The 26,228-nt window shown below is 47.4% G+C and overlaps 1 protein-coding gene across 1 annotated transcript in view; it reads right to left on the bottom strand.

The window, feature by feature from the left end:
- The window catches only part of FAM120C (family with sequence similarity 120C), a 385,399-nt gene that overhangs the window by 319,271 nt on the left and 39,900 nt on the right, over nucleotides 1–26,228 (bottom strand). Inside the window, 2 exon segments of the mRNA XM_029607874.1 lie at nucleotides 9,952–10,034; nucleotides 12,442–12,688. Coding sequence (XP_029463734.1) covers nucleotides 9,952–10,034; nucleotides 12,442–12,688 — 330 coding nt within the window.

Genomic DNA, 26,228 nt, shown 5'->3' with positions numbered 1-26,228 from the left:
TCCCCCCTCAGTCGTCTCTTCTCCAAGCTGAAAAGTCCTAACCTCTTTAGTCTTTCCTCATAGGGGAGTTGTTCCATTCCCCTTATCATTTTGGTAGCCCTTCTCTGTACCTTCTCCATCGCAATTATATCTTTTTTGAGATGCGGCGACCAGAATTGTACACAGTATTCAAGGTGCGGTCTCACCATGGAGCGATACAGAGGCATTATGACATTTTCCGTTTTATTCATCATTCCTTTTCTAATAATTCCCAACATTCTGTTTGCTTTTTTGACTGCCGCAGCACACTGAACTGACGATTTCAATGTGTTATCCACTATGACACCTAGATCTCTTTCTTGGGTTGTAGCACCTAATATGGAACCCAACATCGTGTAATCCAAGCACACCATCCCTCAACCCCTGAGTCTTGCATTCGTGGTGACCACCACCCAGACCAGGGGTTCCAGGTCCATTCCCTTCCTCAGATTGCACAGAAGCAGCCACCAAGAGAGACTGGACCTGGATTCTCGCAGCAGGGGCAACAGCAGATGATACTGTTCTTTTTTTTTTTTTTTTTGTAATTTGTATTTTTATTAGTACCAAATTGTTTACATAAGTGGAAACAGCTTTCCCAAATACAGAGGATAGCAGTGGACATGATAACATACATTACTCAACGCCACTAGTACAGCACAATATGTGTCTTCAAAGACCGTCACAGAAGCTGAAAGCCAAAGTGTTATACATTTGGAAAGGGAATGGCGGCCTCCGGTCAGTGTCTCACCGCCGTAGCGCTGGGTGGCACAATATGAGCATGTTACAACAGCAGCATATTCCCTCTCAACACTATAATGTACAAACTAAGTGGTAACAAATTGACAATAAAAACTATGAGAACACTAAATGGATGCTTCTTGGTTATTTCCCCTCAGAACCACAGCCCCCCTTACCCCCCCCCCCCCCCCACCCCGCCTAAAATCCAATCCAAGCCTTGCACCAGGAAGAAGGTAAGCCTAGAAGGGAAACATGGTTGAGTACGTAAATTGTCAGAGAGAGAGGAGAGTAAGTCTCCCCGAAAATGGTGTCAGTGGTATCGAAAACCGCTATAACAACATTAATAAGGCTTCCGGAGTTTCACTCCTTGAGGATCCCCTTTACGTATGGAGCCCACACTTTCTGGAATTTAGGGAGCTGATCATGCCTAGTAGCGGTCAGATGACACATAAGATACACTTTATCTAATCTGTTCAGGACATCATGCAATGCAGGGGTCTCAACCTTTTTCCACCAGAGCGCTATTTCACATCTGGTAGCTAAAGCCACCTGCGTCACCAAAGCTCTCTCCCAGATGCTGCCCTCTCCAGAGTCCACCTGTAATAAACAAAGCTGGGGAGTTAGAAGAATTTTGAGATTTAAGGTATGCTGAATATAATCCTGGATGTGAGCCCAAGTCTGTGCCACGCTAGGACAATCCCACCACATATGAAAAAAGGTGCCTATATTGCCGCACAACCGCCAGCAGTTAGCATTCGGGCGCAAGGACATCCTGTGTAATCTATCCGGCGTGCGGTACCATCTATAGAGAAGTTTATAGCCATTTTCTTTCAAAGTGGCTGAAATAGAACACCTAGATATGCGCCGGTAACACGTTTCCCAGATCTTCTCAGTCATAATACCACCCAGATCAGAGTTCCAGTGGACTAGATGCATGTCAGCCACACCCGTGCCCCTATTTAATAGAGCGTAAACCCGAGAGACATGTCTCTTAACCTGATCGGCGTTCCTACAGAATGTCAGAAAAAGTGGCTGCTCCTGAGAGAACAGCTGAGATAGCCTGTAAGTGGAAAAAAGATGTGAAAGCTACAGGTAGGTATAATGGTCTGACTGATCTAAATGGAACGGAGCCTGTAAATCGGGGAAAAGTACGAGTTTACCACCCTTCCAAAGTTGCCCCAAAGTAGTGAGACCCTTGTGCTGCCAACGTCTAATGAACGCTGCGTCCAACCCCGGGGGGAACAATGGATTATGCAAGAACGATGTGTGTTGGTACATCACCAGGTCACCTACAAGCTGCCTTTTCCAAGACTTCCAAGTGTCCAGCACCACCCGGGAGAAAGTTGTTAGTCCGTCCCCTGTCGGAGAGTGTGAGGCCCAAACCCTGGTAAGTCAAGGGTGGAGGCCTAGCAATCGCCTTCTCTATTACTATCCAGGGCTTGATCTGACTGTGACAATGCCATTTGATAATCACAGCTAATAAATTAGCTACGTAGTACCATAACAGATTAGGGAAATTAAGACCCCCTGTAATTTAGACTTATATAGAACTGACCTAGCCACCCGTGGAGGCCTACTCTTCCAGACAAATCGAAAGAGCTTTCGTTGCCAAAGAGTCAGAGCTTTAAGAGGGACTTTAGCGGGCAAGGTCTGGAATAAATAGCAAAATTTAGGGAGAATCGTCATTTTGACCGCTGCAATGCGCCCCACCCAGGAGAGATTCATTCTGTCCCAACTATCCAGGATAGACTGAATGGAAGTGACAAGCGGGGTGTAATTTAAGTCAAATAATTGCCGCAAATCCGGGCTAAGCTTGACCTCCAAGTATTTTATCCACTTTTTTGCCGACTTAAAGGGTAAATGTGCAGCCATCTTTGAGTACACTAAATCGGGCATAGAAATATTAAGCAACTCAGATTTGTCCTCATTCATCTTGAAGCCGGACACCCTCCCGAACAATCTAATTTCCTGTGCCAAAGCGGATAATGAGGAGTCAGGGTTGGTGACCGTGAAAAGGAGATCATCCGCAAACAAGGAGACTTTGTATTCAGCCCCCCCCCCACGGAGATGCCAGTAATGGTCTGCGAACCGCGAACAGTCTCCGCCAGAGGTTCCAATATCAAGGCAAACAACAGGGGGGACAGGGGGCAACCCTGCCTAGTGCCCCGCCTGACCTCAAAAGGAGATGAGTACGCTCCATTGATCTTAATGCGGGCATGGGGGTGATCATACAGTTTATGAACCCATGACTGAAAGTTCGTTCCCAGCCCCATTTTGGTCATTACTTGAAATAAAAAAGGCCAGTGTACTCTATCAAAGGCCTTCTCAGCATCCACGGATAAAAGAGTGGCCGGGATATCATGGTTCTGTACATGTTCAATCAGTTCAACAACCCGCCGTACATTATCGGAAGCCAACCTCCCTGGTATGAACCCTGACTGATCTGGAGCTACCAGCAGATGGGCCACACTCCCCAGCCGTCTGGCCATAATTTTTGCCAATATCTTGAGATCAAGATTAATGAGAGATATCGGCCTATAAGATCCGCACAGGGTGTGATCCCTCCCGGGTTTAGCCAGGATAGTAATTCCCCGCAGTGTTGGCTTGTTGGGAGATTCTGCCAGTATCCTTCAAGTCATTAAACATGTTTATAAGGGGTGGTGCTAATAGGGCCCCGAATACCTTGTAGAACTTCCCAGAGTACCATCCAATCCCGGGGACTTGCCCAGTTTGAGCTCTTTAATAATCTGAAGAGCTTCCATTTGTGACACCTCCTTGTCTAGCCTCTGTCTGTCAGCCTCTTCCAGGGCGGGCAGGTGAACACTCTCCAGGTAATTAGCTATCTCAGGATCTGTGATAGTTGGGTCAGAGTCATACAGGTCTTGATAAAACGCATTAAATCTCTTGCCTATTTCCCCTTGCGAGTGAATGTATCGCCCATCCGAGTTTTGGATTTTTGTAATATGAGTGGCTGCCTCCTTTTCCCTTAATTTCCATGCAAGTTGCTTGCTCGCCTTATTTCCATATTCAAAATGTTGTTGTTTGAGAAGCTCTAACTGGTGCGCTACCCTTCCCAACTCTAATTCATGAAGAGCCCTACGTTCCTCCCGTAGCTGTTGTGCAATGTGGGTCTCCATAGTCCGTTTATGACGGAGCTCTAAATGTGCGATAGATTCTAGAAGCTGTAGGCGTTTCTTAGCACTGTCCCTTTTAACACAGACCGCCCTAGAAATAAATAAGCCTCGTAGGAAGACCTTCAGGCTCTCCCAGAGCGTACCAAGGGCCACCTCCCCATCATCATTAGTAGCCAGAAAGTCCCGTATGGCCTCATTAATCTTTTCAACAAAGGCCTTATCATCCAGTAAACGTTCGTTGAGCCACCAGAATCGCGTCCCCTGGTCCCCCCCACACCGCCGCAGCGAGATCCACACCGGGGCATGGTCAGACCAGGTGATACTACCAATATCAGCGTCCATGACTTGGCTGACCAATGCTTTGTCAAGGAGGAAATAATCAATCCTAGAGTATGAATGGTGCGGGTTTGAGAAAAAGGAGTAATTTCTAGCCGTGGGATTTAATAATCGCCAGATGTCTGTAAGGCCCCTATCGTCAATCATATGTTTGAGGGCTTGTCTCTCCTTACGTCTCCCTCCCGGACTAGAGCCCGTGTTGTCAAGGTAAGGGTTTCTAGTGAGATTGAAGTCCCCACCAACAATTAAGTGCCCCTCCGCCGAGTCTCCCAATAACTTGGATAATTTCCCAAAGAAAGCTCCCTGGTCGCCTGTCGGTGGGTAAACATTAACCAGCGTGTATTGTGTGTTGTATAGCTTCACCTTCAGCATAATATAGCGGCCCTCTACGTCCCTTAAGATCGTGCCCACCTCTGGGGTAACATGCTGGGAGAACAGGATACCAGTCCCACAATATTTATCCCCTTTAGTTGCCGCTGAATGATAGAAATGAGGGTAATCCCTAGCAGCCAACAGCTTTTCATACCGTTTGAGCAGGTGCGTTTCCTGACAAAACACGATATCAGCATGTAACCGTTTCATATCCTGAATAAAGGTTTTCCTTTTCATAGGCGAATTCAAACCTTTCGTGTTCACAGAGATTAATTTTAGACTATCCATCTAAATAATACATAATAGAAAAAATCTCTTCCACCTCCCTACAGGTAAACACTGACACCCACCTCCCAACCATACCCAGCCAAGGATCTTTATTCTACCCCCCTCCCCCGAATGCAATGCCAGTAAGAAAACATCTAAGGCTCGAGCAGTTCCCCCCCACCCCCCACTGCGCCCACTCATTACGTGGGCTTTGAGCATGGAGAGCGATGCCATCACCGAGCAAGCTCAGTCCCCCCTTCCGCTCGCTCATGAATAAACACAGAGAGACAACGGTCGCCCCATCAACCTATAACGTAGAAAACAATTGAACCTGGCAGTAGACCTCAGCCTTTGTGGATCCAGGTGTGACACAGGCCCCGCAGAAAACTAGAGTCCGCGAGGAGGTGCCCCTCCTCGTAATTCCCGCCCCTCAGCCTGGGCCCTTGGAGGCATTAGAGTCCTCAGAGTTCCTTCGAAGCCTTTTACCACCCTTGGGCACTCGTTGCCACTTTGGAAAGTCTCTCCTGTGTGGCGTCTCCAGTGTACCAGTCCTCGCCGGTCTCCGGGCATCCGTCAGGAGGCCTGCTGCGCGCAGAATATCCTCGGCCTCTGCCACCTTTTGGACCCTGGAGGAGATACCATTAATAGAAAAGCTCAGTCCAAAGGGAAACAGCCATCGATATCGAAGGTTCTGATCACGCAGGACTTGCACCACAGCCCGGAACTCTCTCCTCTTTTGAATGGTGGTGAAAGACAAATCTTGAAAAATTTCAATCCGTTGCCCCTGCCTTTGCAGGGAGCCTTGAGCCCTGGCAGCAGTCATCACCTGCTCCTTCACCTTGAAATTGTGAAAGCAAGCAATGACATCCCTGGCCTGGTTATTTCTTGGAGTCCCCAGGGATCTGTGTGCTCTATCTAAAGCAATAGGTGTCTCCTCAGCTGGAGCCGTCTCGGGATGAAGCAAAATCTTACAAATGTCCTGAACCACCTTTATACAGTCACTATTATCAGGGGTCTCTGGAATGCCCCTAAATCGTAGATTGGATCTTCTCAATCTATTTTCCAAGTCTTCCACTTGCCTGGATAATACGTCCTGGGCATCGATGAGCTTCTGCTGTTTCTCACCAAGAGTGTGGCTGTAAGTCTGTTGCTCCTCTAGGCCCTCCTCCAAGGTCTCCACTTGGTGTCCGATCTCTGCTACCTCCGTTTTTAGGCCTGACACTATCGCCTCCATGTCCTTCTTGTTCTGTGCCATATCCGATCGCAGAGCCCCAAACCATGCCGAGAACTCGGCTCGGGAGGGCACTTCATTATCCCCCCGCTCAGGGGATCCTGGGATCGCCTCCCCCTCCGCCTCGGAAGATGTTGCAGGCCCGTCCACCATTTTGGCCGTGTTTCCCGGTTCCAGCTCGGCCACACCCGCGGCAAAAGAAAATTTTTTTAAATCAATTTTTTTCTTGCCGGCTGCCATAGCAGCACTTGCTGAGGCAGATCCTCGTTTTGGGGCGAAAACCGAGGCCTCCAGGCGCCGATGAAGGCTGATGTTAGGAGCGGTTGGGGAGTAGCTCGGGATTAGCCGTCCTACCCGTGCGGTGACGTCATCCGCTCTCCAGATGATACTGTTCTGACAACTGATCCCACCTGGATAACAGAACGCAAAGAGATCTCATGTGCGCAAACGCCCATAGAACCAAATCCAACGTGGATGCATGGACTCGAGCACTTGCAAGCAATCCCAAGCTGTCAGTAATGCAAGATGAAGCAGCTGTGCAAGGTGTTCATCGCCCGCTGAAGTGACCTCTTGCACTCCTCCTCAGACTATGCTCGAAAGAGCCAACCATCCAGGTACGGATGAACCAGAACTCCCTCCTTACTTAAGAGCCGCAGCCACCACAACCATCACCCTGGTGAAGGTTTGTGGTGCCGTCGCCAGGCCGAAAGGAAGAGCCCGAAACTGAAAATGCTGACCCAGTACCATGAAGCGAAGAAGTTTCTGATGATCCATTGAATTGGGATATGAAAATATGCCTCTGTCAAGTCCAATAATGCAGGAACTGCTTTATCCACAGTGCATAGGATCTCCACACGAAACATAGCACCCGAAGGGCCCTGTTCACCTTCTGCAGGTTGAGAATGGGACGAAAAGTACCCTCCTTCTTAGGAATCACAAAGTAAATGGAGCACCTGCCCTGCCCGTGATCCTCCCATGGCATGGGCACTATGGCACGCAAATCAAGTAGCCTTTGCAGTGTCTCCCACTTGCTTTGAGAAACCTCGAGAGACTCAGGAAAGGCCTCCCTAACGGGCACAAAAACTCGAGAGCATAGCCGTCTCTTATGACCTCCAGTACCCAACGGTCCAAAGTAATGTTGGCCCACTCCTTGTAAAGGCTTCCATGCAGGAGTGGGGGCCCTGGCTTCATTGCGTTGACTTTCCACCGCCGGCCCCTTGACCGGCACCATCTCTGGAATCTCTGCAGCCTTCACGAAAGGACTTTTGAAGACCATCGGCTGACTTTGAAGGAGTGTTGGAAGTGGAAGTGGTTCTGCCTGAGCAAAACCTCCGCGAATCCCTAAACCTCAACTGAGGTGGGGGAAGGCCTTCTTACTGGTCTGCTTATCCTCAGGCAACTTGTTACCCTTTGCTTCTCCAAAGTCTTCATCATCTTATTAAAAACCTCCCCAAACAGGAGCTTCCCTCTAAAGGGGAGGTTACACAGCTGAACCTTAGACCAAATGTCCGCTGACCAATTGCGCAACCATAGAAGCCTGTGGGCCGCCACCGCTGAAACCCTACTTCTGGCCGACATCTGAACCAAAATGTACAGAGCATCTGTTACATACACAACTCCGGCCTTTAAGCGGGCTGCCTGCAAAGGGCTATCCCTGCTCCTTGGCCTTCTGTACCCAGCACAGGCAGGCCCTCTGCACCAGGCTGGCACACACCACAGCCCGTAGACTTAGTGTGGAAACTTCAAACATGCGCTTGAGTTGAATCTCCAACTTGCAGTCCTGCACAGTCTTCAAAGTGACCAAATCTGCCACCGGGATGGTCATCGTCTTACTGACTGCTGAAACCACAGCATCCACCTTCGGCACACAAAGGATCTCCAAAGTCTCCTCCATTAGGGGGTATATAGCTTCGCCATAGCTCTGCACACCTTGAGGCTTGCTTCCGGGAAGTCACACTCCCAATTTACCAACTTCCGGATCTTCTTAGATGAGTGCCCCGTAGTCCATCCAGGACTGCATTAACACCCTCATTATCTGACTCCTCTTGAGTTACCTTAACCCCCAATTCCTCCAACACCTGGGGACTAAGAGGGCACAGCTCTTCCTTCTTAAATAAATGAACCACTCTGGGATCATCTCTCTTGAACTGGGAAATCAACCTGATCCAGGTCATCCTTAACCACATTGGGATCCGCCCTGGGAGTCACCGCCCCATCAGCATCAAGATCCACCCCTTGACAGGCCAAAGGGTTGTCCTGTGGATCATCCGAATCAGCCTCATCACTGGGGTCCAATGCAGGCTCCGCACGACACAGACCCAAGCACTGCAGCAAACCCCTGGGACCTCGTGCAGCCCTCCTAGAACTCTTTGGTGTAGGGGGGAAGGCCCAACTCGTGACCTCTTATCCTATGCCCCCTTCCTTACCAGGAAGGCTTTGCGCATCAGAAGCACAAACTCTGCCAAAAAAATCATCCAGTCCATCGGGCCCCTGTCCTAGACTGGCCTCAGAGTCCTCCTCTCTACCCAGACTATCCTGATCCACCAGAGGCAGAGGAGGGAGAGAGTCTCTAGGCTCCCCCACCAAAGAGGATGCCCTTCCATGGCCCCCTGCAGGCGCAGCCGCGACCTGGGGGGGCCCCCCCCAGCTGTCACCGACGCCACCCCTGGAGGTCGGGGGAGACAACCCCAAAACTTAACGCCTGCTGAGGAATCCTCCTCTCCCGAAGTGCAGCCCGTGCAGAGGGAACAGGAGTTTAAGTGCGCTATCTACTAGGGATGTGCATTTGTCCTGGTTCGGCACCCCGAAAAACGAAGCAGATTTTACCGAAATTTTGGGAAAATTTGTTTTTCGAGATTAGTGCACATTAACCCTGAAATTCGGGGCAGTCGAAAAAAATCGGCCCAAACCACGGGAAAACAAAATTTCCCACAGCGGGCCGATAATGAAGGATCACATCTCTACTACTTACAGGCCACACATGTGGCAGGCATCCATGCGTGACTTTAGTGCCATTGCGCACGCACCCGCACCACTGAATGCTATGCAGTCTCCCAATCGGCCGGCCTTAAGAGCTCTCCCAAGTCACGCCTCTCACACCCTCTGCACCGACCAACACGCAGGAAAAAAGTCAGCCGCAGCTGCAGGGACACCCATCACAGGCCTGGTGGTGTGCAGGAAACCAAACGCAGCAGCATCAAAGCTGCCACGCCGAACACCTCAGAGCCAACAACCAGCGCAACTCCTTCCCAGGACTCCAGGGCACAAGTCGTGTCTGCCCCAATGAGTCCTGCTGTCTGCCCCAGCCAGCAGCTCCTGCACCGTTGCAGGCCATGCCATTCACCCCCATCTCTCAAGCTGCTTGCCCCCCCCCCAAAAAAAGCAAAAAAAACAACACAACTTTACCTGCCAGCAAAAACAACCAAAAACCAAGCACGGATACTTTCCTGGATCCGGGGCCTGGCAGACAGGGGCTTCGGTAGTCTTGAGGAAGCCAATCCCCTGGCTATCAAGATCACCAGCACGATGCGGGCGAGCAACTGACAGGGGTTCCCAACCCCCCGGACGCCTGGCTCGACCTAAGGGATGGTCCACCAAGGAGCCTAACACCTCAGGAAGCTTCTTCTGAATCTTCTACTAGCCTTCTCTTAATATAATTTTTTTTTCCTTTCTCTCAGGCTGCAGGGTTGCACTTCTACCATCTGCTAGTCAGAGAAATACTGAAGAGGCTGAGGTGGCACTGTTATGTAGCAGTGCCTCAAAGTTTTGTTTCTCAGACTCCATCTGCTGGTAGGGATGCAAAACCCACTTGTCTGGACTGATCTGGGTATGTTCAGGAAGGCAAATTTTCCTCACCTTGAGCGAAGCCAGAGGGTGGTCTGGTCCCAGCAAGCTCCAGTGAAAGGCTGCTAGGTCTTCATCCGGCAGAATATGGTTCCCTAAAAATAGAAAACCTCATTACTGCCAGAAACAATCCCTTAACTCCACTTCAATGCTTGGGCATTCTTCCCCTATTCATCCTATATTCTTTCCTTATACTTCAGTAACCCCTCAGACTCTCCATAAAATAGTATCCTGGGCATAAGTGGCAGAAAACTATTTAGAAAACTTGGGCAACGGTGAAAATTTTGTCATTTTTGTTTTGAAGTTTTTATTTTTTTTATCTTATTTTTTACTCTCTATTTCAGACTTGTTCTTGCTTTTATGCTCTTTTTAGGGGCCAATTTTCATTAAGCCACCTAGTGACAAAATACACAGGTACTTTTGTACCCATGTACACTTTTATTTACTATTCAAATGTATTACTTGCCAATTTACCAAAAGGCACCCTTAGCAAGGTACAACAAAAATTAGTTAAACAATAAAATTATACATACAGTACTATAATAGAATAAAGTCACATATAAAACAAAGTAATATCATAAGCAAAACCAATGTAAAAAATATTTGCAGGATAAAATCAAATTAATAATAAAAAACAGTATTATATAAAACTTGTAAGAACAAAAAGGCTCAAAGGTAATTTCCCTTTGAAAATATGTCCACATATGCAATTATTTATTTGTTTGTTTTTTATGTACCGGTGTTCAATTTTACATATCACATCAGTTTACATACAACTTAGTGGTGCAGGAAACCAAGTGTTTCCTTTTGTTTAATACAGGGAACATCTATAACAAAAACATGGATAATGGGTTAAACAAATAGTCAAAGGTGTAGATATTATATATTACAGGAGAACATCAATAACTAATAAACGGTTAAACAAATATTCACAGGTATAGCTATTGTATATCTTTTGTGTGTGTGTATATATAATTACAGAAGTATTCGTGTATTTTGTCTCCACTTTATTTGCAGATGGTGTTATACATGCATAGTTTTGTGCACCTATTTAAAAAATTCAATATACATGCATAATTTTCTCCCCAGGTTACTCCTTGCCCAAGGAATCCCACACTTAACTAAATTAGCCACTCTGCAAAGGGCAATATTCACCTTGGAGGATCCAGCCAGCTAACTCCTTAGTGAGTCAAATTAGATCCCTTTGAAAATTGCCCTCTTTGTTGTCTACTTTTTAGATTTCTTTTTTTCTTCCCTTTGTCATTTTTCTTCTTTCAGGATTTTTTTTTGTCTTGTCATTTTTAGATTTTGACATTTTTTTCTGGTTTATATTCTTTTCTCTTTCCTCCCTACTACTTTCTTCTGACCAGGGCCAGCAGCAGGTGTCCATTATTAGGTGGTCAAAAATTTTCCAACCCTGCTAGGTACTTTTCCACCCAAAGAAAAAGGGGATTCCAAATAATGAAGAAGGAAGAGCAACAAATTCAGTACCATTCTCCTAATGGCCAAAACTGTTTATTACCGTATTTTTCGCTCCATAAGACGCACCTGACCATAAGACGCACCTAGGATTCAGAGGGGGAAAATTAAAAAAAAAAAAAAAATTTGTGCTAAACCGGCTCTGGTCTGGGCGTCTTATGGAGCAAATTAGGGGAGTGCATAGCTTTTTTTTTTCTCCCCATTTTGTTTGAGTCTGGTGAGGGCCATTTCGGTCCACTCCCCAGATCAGAAAACTTTTCTTTCTCTGGGAACCCCTCCCTCCCCAAAAAAAACCCCATCCCCACCCTCCTGACCCCCCAAGACCTGCCGATTTAATTTACTGCAACCCCCCACCCTCCTGACCCCCCCAAGACCTGCCAAACGTCCCTGGTGGTCCAGCGGGGGTCCAGGAGCGGTCCGGGAACGATCTCCTGAGCGTGGGCCGTCGGCTGCCAGTAATCAAAATGGCGCCGACGGCCCTTTGCCCTCACTATGTCACTGAGACCAACCAATAGCAGCGGTCGGTCCCAGTGACATAGTGAGGGCAAAGGGCCGTCGGCGCCATTTTGATTACTGGCAGCCGACGGCCCACACTCAGGAGATCGTTCCCGGACCGCTCCTGGACCCCCGCTGGACCACCAGGGACGTTTGGCAGGTCTTGGGGGGGTCAGGAGGGTGGGGGGTTGCAGTAAATTAAATCGGCAGGTCTTGGGGGGGTCAGGAGGGTGGGGGTTTGTTAGATTTTTGTGTTTTGTTTTTTTTATATTCGCTCCATAAGACGCACATACATTTTCCCCCCACTTTTGGGGGAAAAAAAGTGCGTCTTATGGAGCGAAAAATACGGTAATCAGTAATGTTTCTAAAGACTCCTAAAATATTCCAAACTATCTGTTTCACCCTACTACTTCTGGAATAAATTAAAAGCACACAACTGGCACAAAGCCAAGTGCAGCTGGAAATTAGATAAAGAATGATCAGACAAGTGTCCCCTTTGGCACTGCTGCTGCCCTTCCCTCTGCTTACCCAGCAATGCAGCAAAGATGGGAAAGTTGATAAGCTTCAAACCCAGCTGCTTCGCCACCTCCTGCATGAGGAACTGATTGGTGGTAAGGTTCTTGCCATTCCAGCTCAGTTTCAGAGCATGTGAGCTGTAGTAAGACGGGATATTGCAGAGTGCATATTCTGAATTGTGGGCAATAAGTCCATGGAAGCCGTTCTCACGGAAAAAGGAAACAACTTCCAGGTGATGGTCCTCCAGAGTCTGGAATACCTGCAAGGCAGAATAGCACACGGTCAATGATGACAGCATCCTGTGCATCAGGGCCAAATGCAGAGAACTATTAAACCCATCCAAGTCAAGGGCCTCCATTTCCAGCTCATTTCAATTTCATTTCCTCTACTAAGAGCCAATCTGATGTTCCTTTTTATTCTGTTTCTAGTTTCTCTGAAACATTTAAGCAAAAAGTAGGGAAAGAAATGCAAAGAGATTCCTCCTGCTGGATACAGTACTACAAGCCACAGCATCTATTGACAGAACAAGTACCAATGAGTACAAAAACATCTAGATAGGATCCTCTGAAATGCCATATTCCCCCTTCACCGTTTCCCAGTGCACCAGCAGCAGAAGAATTGCACTGAAGGCTTATCTGGCACATCTCACTGACTAACTAGCACAGCACTTCTCAACTGGTGTGCCACGACACACCAATGTGTCGCCAAGCACCAGCTAGTGTGTCGCAGCTCCCGGTGTTCCACAGCCCCAGTTATACTTCCCTTTATTTTTTCCTGCCCCCGCGGGCCAATCTGAAGCCTCCTCCCTTCTTCCTGCCCCCACGGGCCAATCGGAAGCCTCCTCCCTTCTTCCTGCCCCCACGGGCCAATCGGAAGCCTCCTCCCTTCTTCCTGACCCCGTGGGCCAATCGGAAGCCTCCTCCCTTCTTCCTGCCAGTGGGAGGAGGAAGCCTCTGATTGGCCAGTGGGGCAGGAAGAAGGGGGCATCTCAAGGTCCGGGGGTGGGGTGGTTTGAGGGGGGGGCTGGGAGGAGTGGCAGTGTCCAGGCCCTTGGTGGCAAAGAAGCCCGACCCTGTGGCTGCCACGGGCTGGAAGTGCTGAAATTAAACACAGTGGCAAGCCACAGAGGCCAGCCGCGCCAGGAACTGGTGATAGAGTAGGGATTGCCCAAAGCGGCAGTGAATCGCAAGCACGAAGAGGCCGGTTGCTCCGGGCATTCTCCCACACCCAACCCCCGGATGCAACAGTGAGCGCGGCAGAACCACGTTTAAAGTAAAGGTGGCACTCAGCCATGCTGATTACAGATGGGGCAATTGGAGCTCCCAGCGGTCGAAAAAGCAGGCAGATGGGGGGCCGCGAGAGCCTACGGATGTTCCGACAGCCAGAAGAAAGGCCTGAGTGCTGTGGCATGTTTTTCTAAAATGTATGCTGCTTCAGTGCGGCTGAGAAGGCAGCGGCAGCACTGGGAAATCTGCCACTGTGAAATTAAAGGGGAACACAGCATCGGGGCTCTAAGCAAAGTGTGTGTGAGAGACAGAGAATGGGCAGGGTGGCGACTGGGGTGTGTGTGAGAGAGAGAGACTGGTCGTAGCGTTTAATTGGTGAGAGAGAGAGAGAGCGCGAGAGCAACTGACTGACTTGTGGGCCCTTAAAGAAGTGGACCGTAAGGACAGAGCTTCAGCAGCCGCTGCTGCTCCTGGTATGTTCTTTCAAGGGAAAGGAGTAGGAGAGTTGCTGGAGGGCGTAAGTAAAGGTGGCATTTTAAGTTTATTTTTCTTGATTGACTGCCATTTTAATTATTGAGTATTATTTATTTATTTTTATTTATTTATAACTTTTATATACCGGCATTCGTAAAAAAAAAAAAAACATCATGTCGGTTTACAGACAACTGAGAAAGGAAATTACAATGATAGATGGAGGAAGGATAGGAAGTTAAAAGGTGACAACTTTACTGTAGAGCCAACGGGCGCCACAGTTATTAAATGAGATTACATGTGGTTAACCAGGTTGGACATAAATTAATTATATACAAGAGACGACAAAGTGGGGGGGTAGCGCGGGGGTGGGGGATGAAGCGCATAGGGGAGGCGGGGTGGGGTAGGAACTGTACAAGGGGGCAGGGGGGGGCGATGGGAAGGAGAGGTGGTGACTGAATATCAGGAAGCCATAAAATGGATGGGGTGGTGAGGGAGGGAGGGTGTGTAGGGGGGGCGGGGGGACACTGTACTAGGGAGAGGGAAATAATGAGTGTTGTGGAGAAGTCAATGCTAGGGTTGAGAGGCGTTGGGATAGGCCTGTTTAAATAACCAGGTCTTGATTCCTTTTTGAATTGATTAAGTGAGGGTTCTAGTCGGAGCTCGGTGGGGAGGGAGTTCCAAAGGGTGGGGCCGGCGATGGAGAAGGCTCTCGCTCTGGTGCTTGTGAGGTGAGCAATTTTGAGTGAAGGGGTGTGGAGAGTGCCCGCAAGGGAGTTTCTGGTAGGACGGTTGGCCTGGTGGAAGTGTGGCATATCTTCGATCCAGGGGGAGTTATTTTTATATAGCGTGTTATGTATGATAGTGAGTGTTTTGTATTGAGAGCGATAGGTGATTGGTAGCCAGTGGAGGTTTTGTAATATGGGAGTAATATGATCAGTCTTTCTTGAGTTTGTAAGGATGCGAGCCATGGCATTTTGTAAGATTTGGAGGGGTTTGATTGTGGAAGCTGGAAGGCCTATTAGCAGTGAGTTGCAATAGTCAAGTTTTGATAGTATAGTGGTTTGCATAACAGTACGGAAGTCATGTGCGTGGAGGAGAGGCTTATGTTTTTTGAGGGTTTGGAGTTTATAGAAGCCCCCTTTTAGGAGCGATTTGATGTGGGATTTGAAGCTAAGTTGTGTATCTAAGAGAACTCCTAGATCTCTGACAGTGGACGGAGGTGTGAGATTTTGTGAAGTGTTCTGTTGCAGTTGGTGAATGGATAAGCTGGGTTGATTAGTAATAATTAGGATTTCGGTTTTTGAAGTATTGAGTGCAAGGTGTAGGTTGGAAAGGAGGGCGTTGATAGATGTGAGGCATGTCTCCCAGAAGTGCAGGGTTTCGTTGAGGGAGTTTTGGATGGGGATAAGTATTTGTACGTCGTCAGCGTACAAGAAGAATTTTAGTCCCAGTTTGGATAATAAGTGGCAAAGAGGGAGAAGGTAGATGTTAAAGAGGGTGGAGGAAAGGGAGGAGCCCTCGGGTACGCCTTGTGAAAGAGGAATGTGTGTGGATTCGGATTTATCAAGTTTGACTAAGTACTTTCTGTGGTCAAGGTAGGAGGAGAACCATGATAGGGCTGTGTTAGAGATGCCTATCTCTGCTAAGCGTGATATTAAGATTTTGTGGTTCACCGTATCGAAAGCTGCTGAGATATCTAAGAGGGCTAGAATGTATGATTGGCCGTGGTCCATGCCTTTTAGGATAGTGTCTGTTATTGCAAGTAGGAGCTTTTCCGTGCTTCGGTTTTTGCGAAAGCCGTACTGGGCGGGGTGGAGGATATTGTTATCTTCTAGGAAGTCGGTAAGTTGTGTGTTGACCACTTTCTCCAGAATTTTAGAAATAAAAGGTAGGTTGGAGATGGGCCTGTAGTTTGCTGGATCATTTTGGTCGAGGGTGGGCTTTTTTAGTAGGGGCTTTACGATGGCGAGTTTAAGCGGGTCGGGAACCGTCCCGAAGGTAAGGGAGCAGTTTATGATATCCGCTAACGGTCTTGCTATGACGGAAGGGATAGTGAGGAGGAGTTTAGATGGGATGTTGTCGGCGATGTGGGTGGCTGGTCGCATCTTTTTTAGGATGGAGTTGACTTCCATCGTAGTGGTGAGATCAAGGGATGTGAGGTTAATGTTGTTGGTGGTGGGTGGGAGGTCGATGTGAGTGGGTTTGGGGGGGAGACGATTGAGAATGTTGGTGATTTTGTTTTTAAAGTGATCTGCTAGTTTATTGCATTTCTCTATGCTATTATCTTCCTGGGGGGAAGGAGTGGTGGACTTTGTGAGTTCTGCTACATAGGAGAATAGGGCGGTAGGGTTGAATTTGTAGCTGTGAATTTTTTGCTGCATAGAAGTCACGTTTGGCGTGGAGTGTTGCTTGTCGGTATAGGTGTAGGGTGTGTTTGTAGGCTACTTTGAGTGTGGGGGTGGGTTGTTTTCGCCAGGAGCGTTCTTTGGCTCTAAGGTCTTGTTTTAATTTTTTGAGTTCACAGGTGTACCATGGTTTTCTTTCTGTTTGGTTGGGGTTTATTACTTTGTGGATGGTGGGGCAGATGTTATTGGCTATGTCAGCAGTAAGCTTATCCCATGACAGGAGAGCATTATCTGGGTTGGTGAGGTCGAGGTTTTCACTTACGTTATTGAAGGCTTGGGAGAGTTCTTCTGAGGAGCATGGTCTACGGTAGGAAATTGTCTTTTGTGTGATTTGGTGTTGGAGGCATTTATGTTGGTGTTGATGTTGAGCTGGGCGTTGATGAGGCAATGGTCGGACCAGGGGATGGGTGTGGTGATTGGTGCATGGGGTGTAGAGAAGCTGGTATTAGCAAAAAGGAGGTCGAGTGTGTGCCCAGCTTTGTGCGTGGGATTGGTGATGAGCTGTTTAAAGCCCAGGGCTTTGAGAGAGACAAGTAGGGTTTCGCAGGATGTGGTGAGGGGGTGGATGTCTACGTGGAGGTTGAAATCTCCGAGTATTACTGCTGGGGTGTCTGGCTTTATATTGTTAGTAATGTATTCAATGAGGGGGGACGGGTCCTGTTCCAGAATGCCGGGGGGGGCGTAGATGAGGCAGACCTGCAGGGTTTTAGATTTAAAGAGCCCAATCTCGAGTCTCGGGGGGGAGGGGGAGTTGGTCTGTAGTTTGAGGTGCAGGTGTTTCTTGGCGGCAAGGAGAATGCCACCTCCTCTTTTATTTTTGGGCCTAGGGATGGAGAAGATGTCGTATGTCTGTGTTGGGAGTTGGTTGATGAAGACCTGGTCTGAGTTCTTTAGCCATGATTCAGTAATGGCACAGATATCAGGGCTGGTGTCTGTGAGTAGGTCTTGTAGGATTGGTGCTTTCTTTATGATTGATCGGGCGTTGCAGAGGGTGATGGCTAGGGTGGCCAGACCCAATAGTTGTGTGAGGGGTGTGATCATGATGGGCACTAGTGATTTATGTTGTGTGAGGGTGTGATTGTGTGTTGGGTGGACAATCCTTCGCATGGGGTAGTGTATGATGGGTATAGTGGGGAGACACATTTCAGGAGGGGGGAGGTGGGTCATTGAAAGGGTAGAGGGTGCTTGTGCTATGGGTAGCGGTTAAGATTCAAGCTCCTTTCAGTGGTCTGATAAGGAGGAGATGTAAGGCGATGGATAGGGTACTATCGTGGCAGGATGTGGTTAGCGTTTTCTGAAAGAATAAAGTACAGATGGAATATGGTAAGTTACAGCGTACGTTTCTCTACACATAGGGAAGGGTTAGGTGACTTGTGAGGGTTCACATTGGTTTCAAAATAACAAATTAGGTTACTTGCTGTTAGGAGGATAATGGACGAACCAGCTATTATCATAGTCATGTGAGAAGTTGGTGGAAACCATCAAACATTTAGAGGAAGGATCCCTCAATACGGGAAAGGAATTTTTGTTTAGCCTGGTGTTGCTTGGGCTGGTCATCCGGGAGTTTCACTGTTCATTCTGAGAAAGCGGTGCGGTGGTAATGCTTAGAGATGTCCGAGCGTGAAGGGAGCCACATCTATGTCCTTCTGGGCTGTCTGCGGGGGCTGCTCGAAGGGGCGCTCAAAGGGGCAGGCCCCTTTGTCGCGCTCCTTCGACGCGCGACGCCCGGGAGAGCAGGGGTATTTTTAAATCCGGCGGGTCTCTGCGTGATGACATCACCCCTGCGCGGCGTATCTCGGTGCGGCGAGTCTGGAAGGGGTGGGGGCTCGAGGCCCGGCTGGAGGACCAGGACGGATCGCGTTGGGCTAGGCCGTATCGAGGAGCGTGCACTCGACTAGCAGGTAAGTTAATCCGGGTTCGGAAAGGCCGGCGGCCGGTGCGGGAGCCCGATTGGGGAAGGCGGAACAAAGAGGCCTTACCCCGACGGGCTTTCAGCGCCGGCTGCGCGGGCCCAGTTCACCGCCGATCCCGTGGTGAAGAGGAGGACTTCGGGGAGAGCAGGGCTCTTTAAATCCGGCGGGTCTCTGCGTGATGACGTCACCCCTGCGCAGCGTATCTCGGTGCGGCGAGTCTGGAAGGGGTGGGGGCTCGAGGCCCGGCTGGAGGACCAGGGCGGATCGCGTTGGGCTAGGCCGTATCGAGGAGCGTGCACTCGACTAGCAGGTAAGTTAATCCGGGTTCGGAAAGGCCGGTGGCCGGTGCGGGAGCCCGATTGGGGAAGGCGGAACAAAGAGTATTATGTGATGTGTCTGCTGTTTTGAAATATTTTATTGATATTTGGACAATTTTTAATAATTTGTATGAGTTTTTAATTGTTTGATGTTATTCTGTTCATCAGCTGTTTCGAAACATTTATTAATATAGTTTTACAGTTATTTCTGAGTGGGGATCTATAGCAGCTTGGCTTGTTCTGTTTTCCTAATAGGAGGTGTATTAGTGTTTAGGACCTGATTTAATATTTGTAATGTTGCCTTTTCATAGATAGGGCTGTTATGTGTTCCATAATGCAGGTGTAACTTTGTGCAGATTAGTTTCTGTGCATTATTGAAGATCCTGGGACTGTGTTAGGTGCTATATTTCTCTTTCCATTTCTCCAGGTTTGCATTGCATGCGGAGTGGCTTTTTTTGGTTTTCTATTCCAGTTTGTCTCCATATTTATAATGTGTGGTCTTTCTGTACTTGGTGAAGGCAAGTTCTGTGTGTGTGCCCGAGGTGAGGTATTTTACTAGCATGTAGGCAATTGTATCAGTCTTAGTTGTGTTTTCTCAATTGGATATGCATTAGTGGTAAATTATTAACTTTTCATAAGGAGGGCTATTGTGCCTGGTAGTAAAGGGAGTTTGTTTTGCTTTTACTGAGATGTCATCAGAACCAGAATATCGTTAGGGGTCAAGGGGGTTTCCATGGATGCAGAGTGTATGTTTACATTTAGCCCCATGACAGTCATATGTTCAGTGTGTCACGCATGTGAGAACCATCTGTCAGGTGTGTCCTGGCCGAAAAAAGGTTGAGAACCACTGAACTAGCAGATCAATTCATCCCAAAACAGGAACAAAATCTAAAGCTTACTACTCCTGTCTTCTCCTGAGATTCTCTCCAGCAACACTGGACTAGGAGAGTTTTTATTCATTAGATCTCAGAAGCTAAGCAAGGCCAAGCTTGGCCAGTAGCTGAATTGAGGTACTATTAAAGAAGACCAAGTGATGTGGGCTGTAAAAACAAAGACAAACCTGTGCAGTATTCTGCCCAACAAGAGGCTATAATTACCTAACCTTTGATACCTAGAAATAGATAGACCAAGGACAGGAAAAACAAATGAAAGATTCTTAAGTTCTTGTACAAGTAATGATGGCTTAGTAAGCCAACTTCCACACGCAGGACTCCAGAGACCGGCAGAGTTCCAGAATCTCAACGCATGGATCTGCTAATGGTGCTGAGAATAAGGTTTGTTAGGAAATTTGGAATCTTTCTGTTGTCTCTGCTTTTTTCTTAAAGGTGCTTGAGCTACTTTAGTATTTATTGCAATCCCTATTGGAATGCCCTAATTTCCTATTTTGTTTGTATCCTTCAAAGTTGCATCATTCCGAAACATGCGCTTAAGTGAGACTGTAGGTTCCCCCCCATCTAGTTTAAAAGCTGCACTCTCTCCTTGTTAAAGGTTAGTGCCAGCAGCCTGGTTCCACTCTGGTTAAGTTGGAGCCCATCCTTTCGGAAAATACCCCACCTTCCCAAGAATGTTCCCCATTACCCCTGTCAAATGACAAGCAGGTTGTTAATACAAACAAAAAGCATATTTTGAAATGTCTGCATACAAATGTTAGAAGTCTAAAAAAATAAAGATGGGAGAGTTAGAATGTATAGCACTGGATGAAGAGGTAGATATATTTGGCATCTCAGAAACTTGTGGAAGAGGATAACTAACGGGACACTGTGATACCAGGGCACAAATATTGCAATGATAGGATGGATCAAATTGGTGAAGGGGGTGGCATTATATATTAAAGAGGGGATTGCCAAAAATGATGAAAGTTCTATAGGAAACAAAATGGAATCTTTATGGGTAGAAATTCCATATGAGAATGGGAATAGAACAAACAGAAGGGGAGTACTACCGAACACCTGGCCAGAACAAACTGATGATGAAATGCTAACAGAAATTGGGGAAGTTAGATTAGCAACAGTAATAAAGGAAAACTGGTTCTTAACCTGCTAATTTTCATTCCTGGAATACCACAGATCAATCCAGTTACATGGATTTGCCTCCCTACCAGCAGTTGGGCACAGAGAAGAAAAGCTTTACTAACATTGCTACTTAACAGTGCGCCGCCCGCAGTCCCCTCGATATTGACCTGTACCTAAGCCAAGATGAGATCAAAGTCAAAAAACTAACTTTGCTCGCCCCCAACCTGCAAACCGAGCAGAGTAAACATGGAGCCCCTTTGTCAATAACTGGGATTTAAAACTCCTGAACCACAACAGCTAAAACAATTTCTCCACTATTTACACACAGAAAAGAGATCAGTATTTCCAGACAGGCAGGACTCTGGACTGACTTGTGGTATTCTAGGAATGAAAATTAGCAGAAAAGAACCAATTTTCCTTTTTTGTTCATACTCCAGATACATGGAATGTACCTAAACCGGGCAGGAAAGAAAAAGATCGGCTTGCAACACACTCTCTCCAAAACGCGCCTCTTCTGGCATTAGAACATCCAGTCAGTAATGGCTGGTGGAAGTGTGTAATGAAGACCAAATTGACCCTGACAGATCTCCTGCAGAGAAATCAATTCACGCTCCATGCAGGAGGCCACCTACTTCCTAGTACAGTGGGCCTGCAACCCCTTGGGTATCAGTCGCCCTTTACAATTATATTCCAATACAACTGCCTTCTTCAGCCACCATGCAATTGCAGACTTTGAAGCCTTACAGCCTCTCTTTGTTCCACTAAATAGAATGAAGAGATGAACAGATTTCAGAAACCCGTTGATAACCTTGAGATAACACAACAAGGATCAGTGGACACGAAACAAATGAAGCTCCCTCACATGTGGATCCACTGGATCCAAATTCCAAAACGCTAAGAGCTCTACAGTCTAACCAAGGTGAAAAGCAGAAACCACCTTCGGCAAAATAGGTAGGTACCGTGCGCAACGATATCCCACCCTCAGTAAACCGAAGAAATGGATCTTGACATGACAAGGTCTGAAATTCCAAAATCCTCCTGGCTGAGCAAATTGCTACCAAAAAGACTACGTTCAGGGTAAGATCTTTCAACAATGTCTATCTCATTGGCTCAAACAGAGGACTACAGAGTGCCCACAGCACTAAGTTAAGATTTCGCAGAAGACACATTTTCCATACAGGATGACGCAAATGCTTTACCCCTCTAAGGAAACAAACCACAACCTGATGGGAAGCCAGGTATTCCCTGTGCAATTTACCCCAAAAACAGCCTAAGGCTGCCACCTGAACTCTAAAGAAATTATAAGATAGGTCTTTCCCTATGCCAGGGGTGCGTAAACCGGTCCTAAGGGCACCCCCTAGCCAGTCGGGTTTTCAGGATCTCTAATGAATACGCATGAGATTTATTTGCATGCCCTATCCTGTGTACGGAAATATTTCTCATGCATATTTATTAGAGAAAGCTCATAAGACCAGTGTGAGCACCCCTACCCTATGCCATTCTGCAAAAAGATCAAAATATGAGACTCTGAAGCTAGAGTAAGCTAAACTCTCTCTTTGAAACACCATGCCTTGAACACTCTCTATACTCTGACATAAGCCAGGGAAATGGAATGTCTCCTAACCTGCAAAATGGTAATGGCCTCTTCCAAATATTCCTTCATCTGTAAACGATTCAATTCAAAAGCCAAGCCGCAAGAAAAAAAGCGATCCAACTATTCCAAGTCAACTGATCCCTGATGAAGCAAACTTTGAGATACTCCAGCCTTAAGGCACTGTCCACCATGAGATTTACCAGATCCATATCCTACAGCCGACACGGCTACTCTGAAGCCACAAGAATCACCTTTCCCAGATGCTTCTTGAACGCAACACCCTTCCTATCAGGGGTAACAGAGGGAAGATGTATAACGGTATCTACACAGGCCTTAGGATGACCAGAGCATCGAGCTTTTCTGATCTGACTTCTTGCCTGCAACTTAAGTAGGCATTCTGTCTTGATACCATCAAGTCCAGCTGCAGGCTGCCCCATCTAGCATGAATAACAGCCATCACTTCTGCTGGTAGCACCTATTCCACAGGGTTTAACATCTACTGGCTGAGGAAGTCTGCCTTAACATTGTCTACCCCAGCCACATGGTACACCGCAAAAGCCATCACATGTTCCACCCAACAGAAAAGCATCTGAGCCTCTTGATACACCATAAAGCTCTTGGTTCCCTCTTGGTGATTGATTTTATTGGACCTGAACTGCCCGACTACACAACCGTGGTAGAAAGAAAAGCAATGCCATGCAAACTGCCCTTGTCTATAAACAACTGATAGACCACGACGCTTCCGCCATCAACCACCTTTCTCAGAGGTGTTTGCCTTTAGTAAATGGTCCCCCAACCCTTCAGGCTAGCATCGGTTGTCACCACACCCAATCCTGAATTTCCAAGTCTATCCCTCACTCCAAAATGGCCCAAGAAAGCCACCATAAGAGACTGGACCTGGATTCCCCCTGAAATGGTAGCGGGAGCTGGAATTCCTCAGACTGTGGGCTCCAGCAAGACAAAAGCACCTTCTGAATCTCTCTCATGTGTGCGAATGCTTAAGCTCTAGCGAGGATGCCCTAAAACCCAGGACTTGCACAAAGGACCTGTGTCTGTAACTTTGCCATCCTTTCCGTTAGAAAACATTTGCCTACTTTTGTGTCAAAACAGGCTCACAGATATTCCAAGGCCTAAGTTGGGACCAGAGCGTTCTTTGCCAATTTCACCAACCAGCCCAGAGACTGCATCCTCTGAATGACCCACTGTACCAACTGCTGACAATGATTCTCCAACTTTGCTCGAATGAGCCAGTCAACCAGATAAGACATCTTCCTTCCTTAGGTCCGCTGTCAAGTCACTGTCAAACGGGAGCGCTCAAAACTGAAAATGGTCTCCCAAGATCATAAATCATATTAATTTCTGATGATCCACCCCGATATGGATGTGCAGATAACCTTTTTTCAAATCCAACGAAACTAGGAACTCCCCCTTGTACACCTTCACTATCACCAATCACAGGGCTTCCATTTGAAACCATGGCACCCTGAGAGCCACATTCACATTTTTCAGATCCAGAATGCACAGAAAGTACAGCTGCTTACCTCAACAGGTTGTTCTCTAAGGACAGCAGGATGTTAGTCCTAACACATGGGTAACATCATCAGATGGAGCCCAGCACAGAAAACCTATGTCAAAGTTTCTAGATTTTGACTGAGTTTCATTGAGTATGCTCAGCATGCATTATACCACGCGTCCACATTGATCCCCTTCATTCTTATAATATAGAATAAGGATAAAATTAAAAAAGAAGAAACCCAGGTCATGGAAAACCAACTCTGCAGGGTGGCAGACAAGTTTCAGAAGACTAACATCCTGCTGTTCTCGGAGAACACCTGTTACAGGTAAGCAACTCTGCTTTCTCAGAGGACAAGCAGGATAGTAGTCCTCACATATGAGTGAATACCTAACTACAGGCTGAACCCAACAAAAAAGGGGACCAACAAAACACCTAAATTCGTTACCAATGGTCTCACCAATGTTGATGGCTTGGTGTCCATTGGTACAGCTCAGAGGTTCCTTGATGCTGTTGCCTCTGATGCCGATGGCTCGGTCTTCTCTGGCCCAAAGAGATGCCCATCTTATAGAGCTGGATTTTTTGTCCCTTCGGGATCATCTTGGCACACTTAATGCAACCCCAGACTTCACGCAATGCGCAAAGGTAGAGGGTACATCTATCAGAGGGGCCTGTGATAGACATGGTCCTCGTGCACTGGGGGCATCACTTAAATCCCAAGGTGGAGATGTCGGCATAAACTGAAAGGAACGCGAGATCAAAACAGATGTGGCTGTCGTCAATGGCCAGCGGGCACTGAATGCACTGCCGACCCCAAAGGTATTGATGCAAAAATAAACTTACCAATAACTGTCAAAAAAACCTATCTAGAATATTAAAAGGAGAACCTAGGGGGACTCTGTGTCAACAGTGCGAGGCAGCGGAGAAAAATTGTGAAAACAAAATTTTCCCAAAAACAAGCCAGAAGGCTCAAAAGTTGAGAAAAAGTGAGGCTTTCACCTGACCATGAAACGACAGGCTCCACAGAAAAGACGACATGAGGTATAATGCATGTTGAGCATGCCCAATGAGACTCAGTCCAAGTTCCAGAAACTTGAACATGTTTTCTGTGCCAGGCTCCATCTGATGTCACCCATGTGTGAGGACTACCATCCTCTTGTCCTCAAAGAAAGGTCCCTTCTTTCTTGGGAACTATGAAATAGATGGAATATCTTCCTCTTCCCCATTCCCCCGGAGGTACGGGAACTATCACCTCCAGATGCCACAGTCGATCCCGAGTGGTGCAAACCACCTCTCTTTTGACATGGGATGTGCAAGGGGAAATCATATAGGCCTCTCCGACTGGACAAGCAAATTCTAATGCATAGCCGTCTCTTATTTCCAGGATCCAATGATACGTTGTGATCTTGGTCCACTCTTCGCAGAAGGCAGCTAGTCTCCCTCCTACATTTTCTAACGAAAGTGGACCAGCCTTGCTTCATTGCGTGGGTTTGCCTTCTCCAGCCCCTTGACCAGAGCTTTCACGTGGTCTACGCAGGCCCCCAAGGACTGCGTCTTGCCTGAATTTTGCATCTGAGATGAGGAAGAGCCCCTATTGGGACGATATCTTCTTGTGTCCCGAAACCACGATCAGGACGGGAAGCTCCTCTTGCCCCCTTTCAGCTTATCTTTGGGCAATGAATACACTTTCGACTCTCCCAGGTATTTCACCAGCTGTTCCAAGCCCTCACCAAATAACAGTTTGCCTTTAAAAGAGAGATGTCTGGTCCAGCTGAGACTAGGACCAGACATCTGCCGACCAGTTCCACAGCCACAGAAGACTTCGGGTCACTACCACCAAGACCATAATCCTGGTGAATGTATGAATAAAATCATATAAAGCATCCACCACATAGACCAAACCTGCCTCAGGCGCTCTGCTTGCTTCGCGGAGGCTGTACCCTTTGCCTCCAAATGCTGAACCCAGCATAAACAAACTTGTTGCGGATGCCCAAGGCAGAAACCTGAAACATCTTCTTGAGGTGGAGCTTTAATTTTGATCCTGTATGTCTTTCAAAGTTCCATAAAACTACTGCAGACCGCTGGAATGGAGATCTTTCTTGGTCATCACCGAAAATGAAGCATCCAATTTAGAGCATCAAGAGTTCCAATGCAGCTTTGACATCGCTCTTCCCACCTTTAGTCCAGTCTCCAGGGTATCTCACTCCCTGACCACTAACTTCTTAACCGTTCTATGCAAGGGAAATGCCTTTCTTGGTCCCCGCAAACCCTCTATGACAATATCTACCCCCTCAAGATTGGAATCTTCCTCAGCGACCTTAATGCCTAGATCCTTTAATACATGC

The sequence above is a fragment of the Rhinatrema bivittatum genome, chromosome 1 (genome assembly GCF_901001135.1).
Source record: "Rhinatrema bivittatum chromosome 1, aRhiBiv1.1, whole genome shotgun sequence".
Lineage (NCBI taxonomy): Eukaryota > Metazoa > Chordata > Amphibia > Gymnophiona > Rhinatrematidae > Rhinatrema > Rhinatrema bivittatum.
This window is presented reverse-complemented; position numbering and strand designations above follow the sequence as displayed.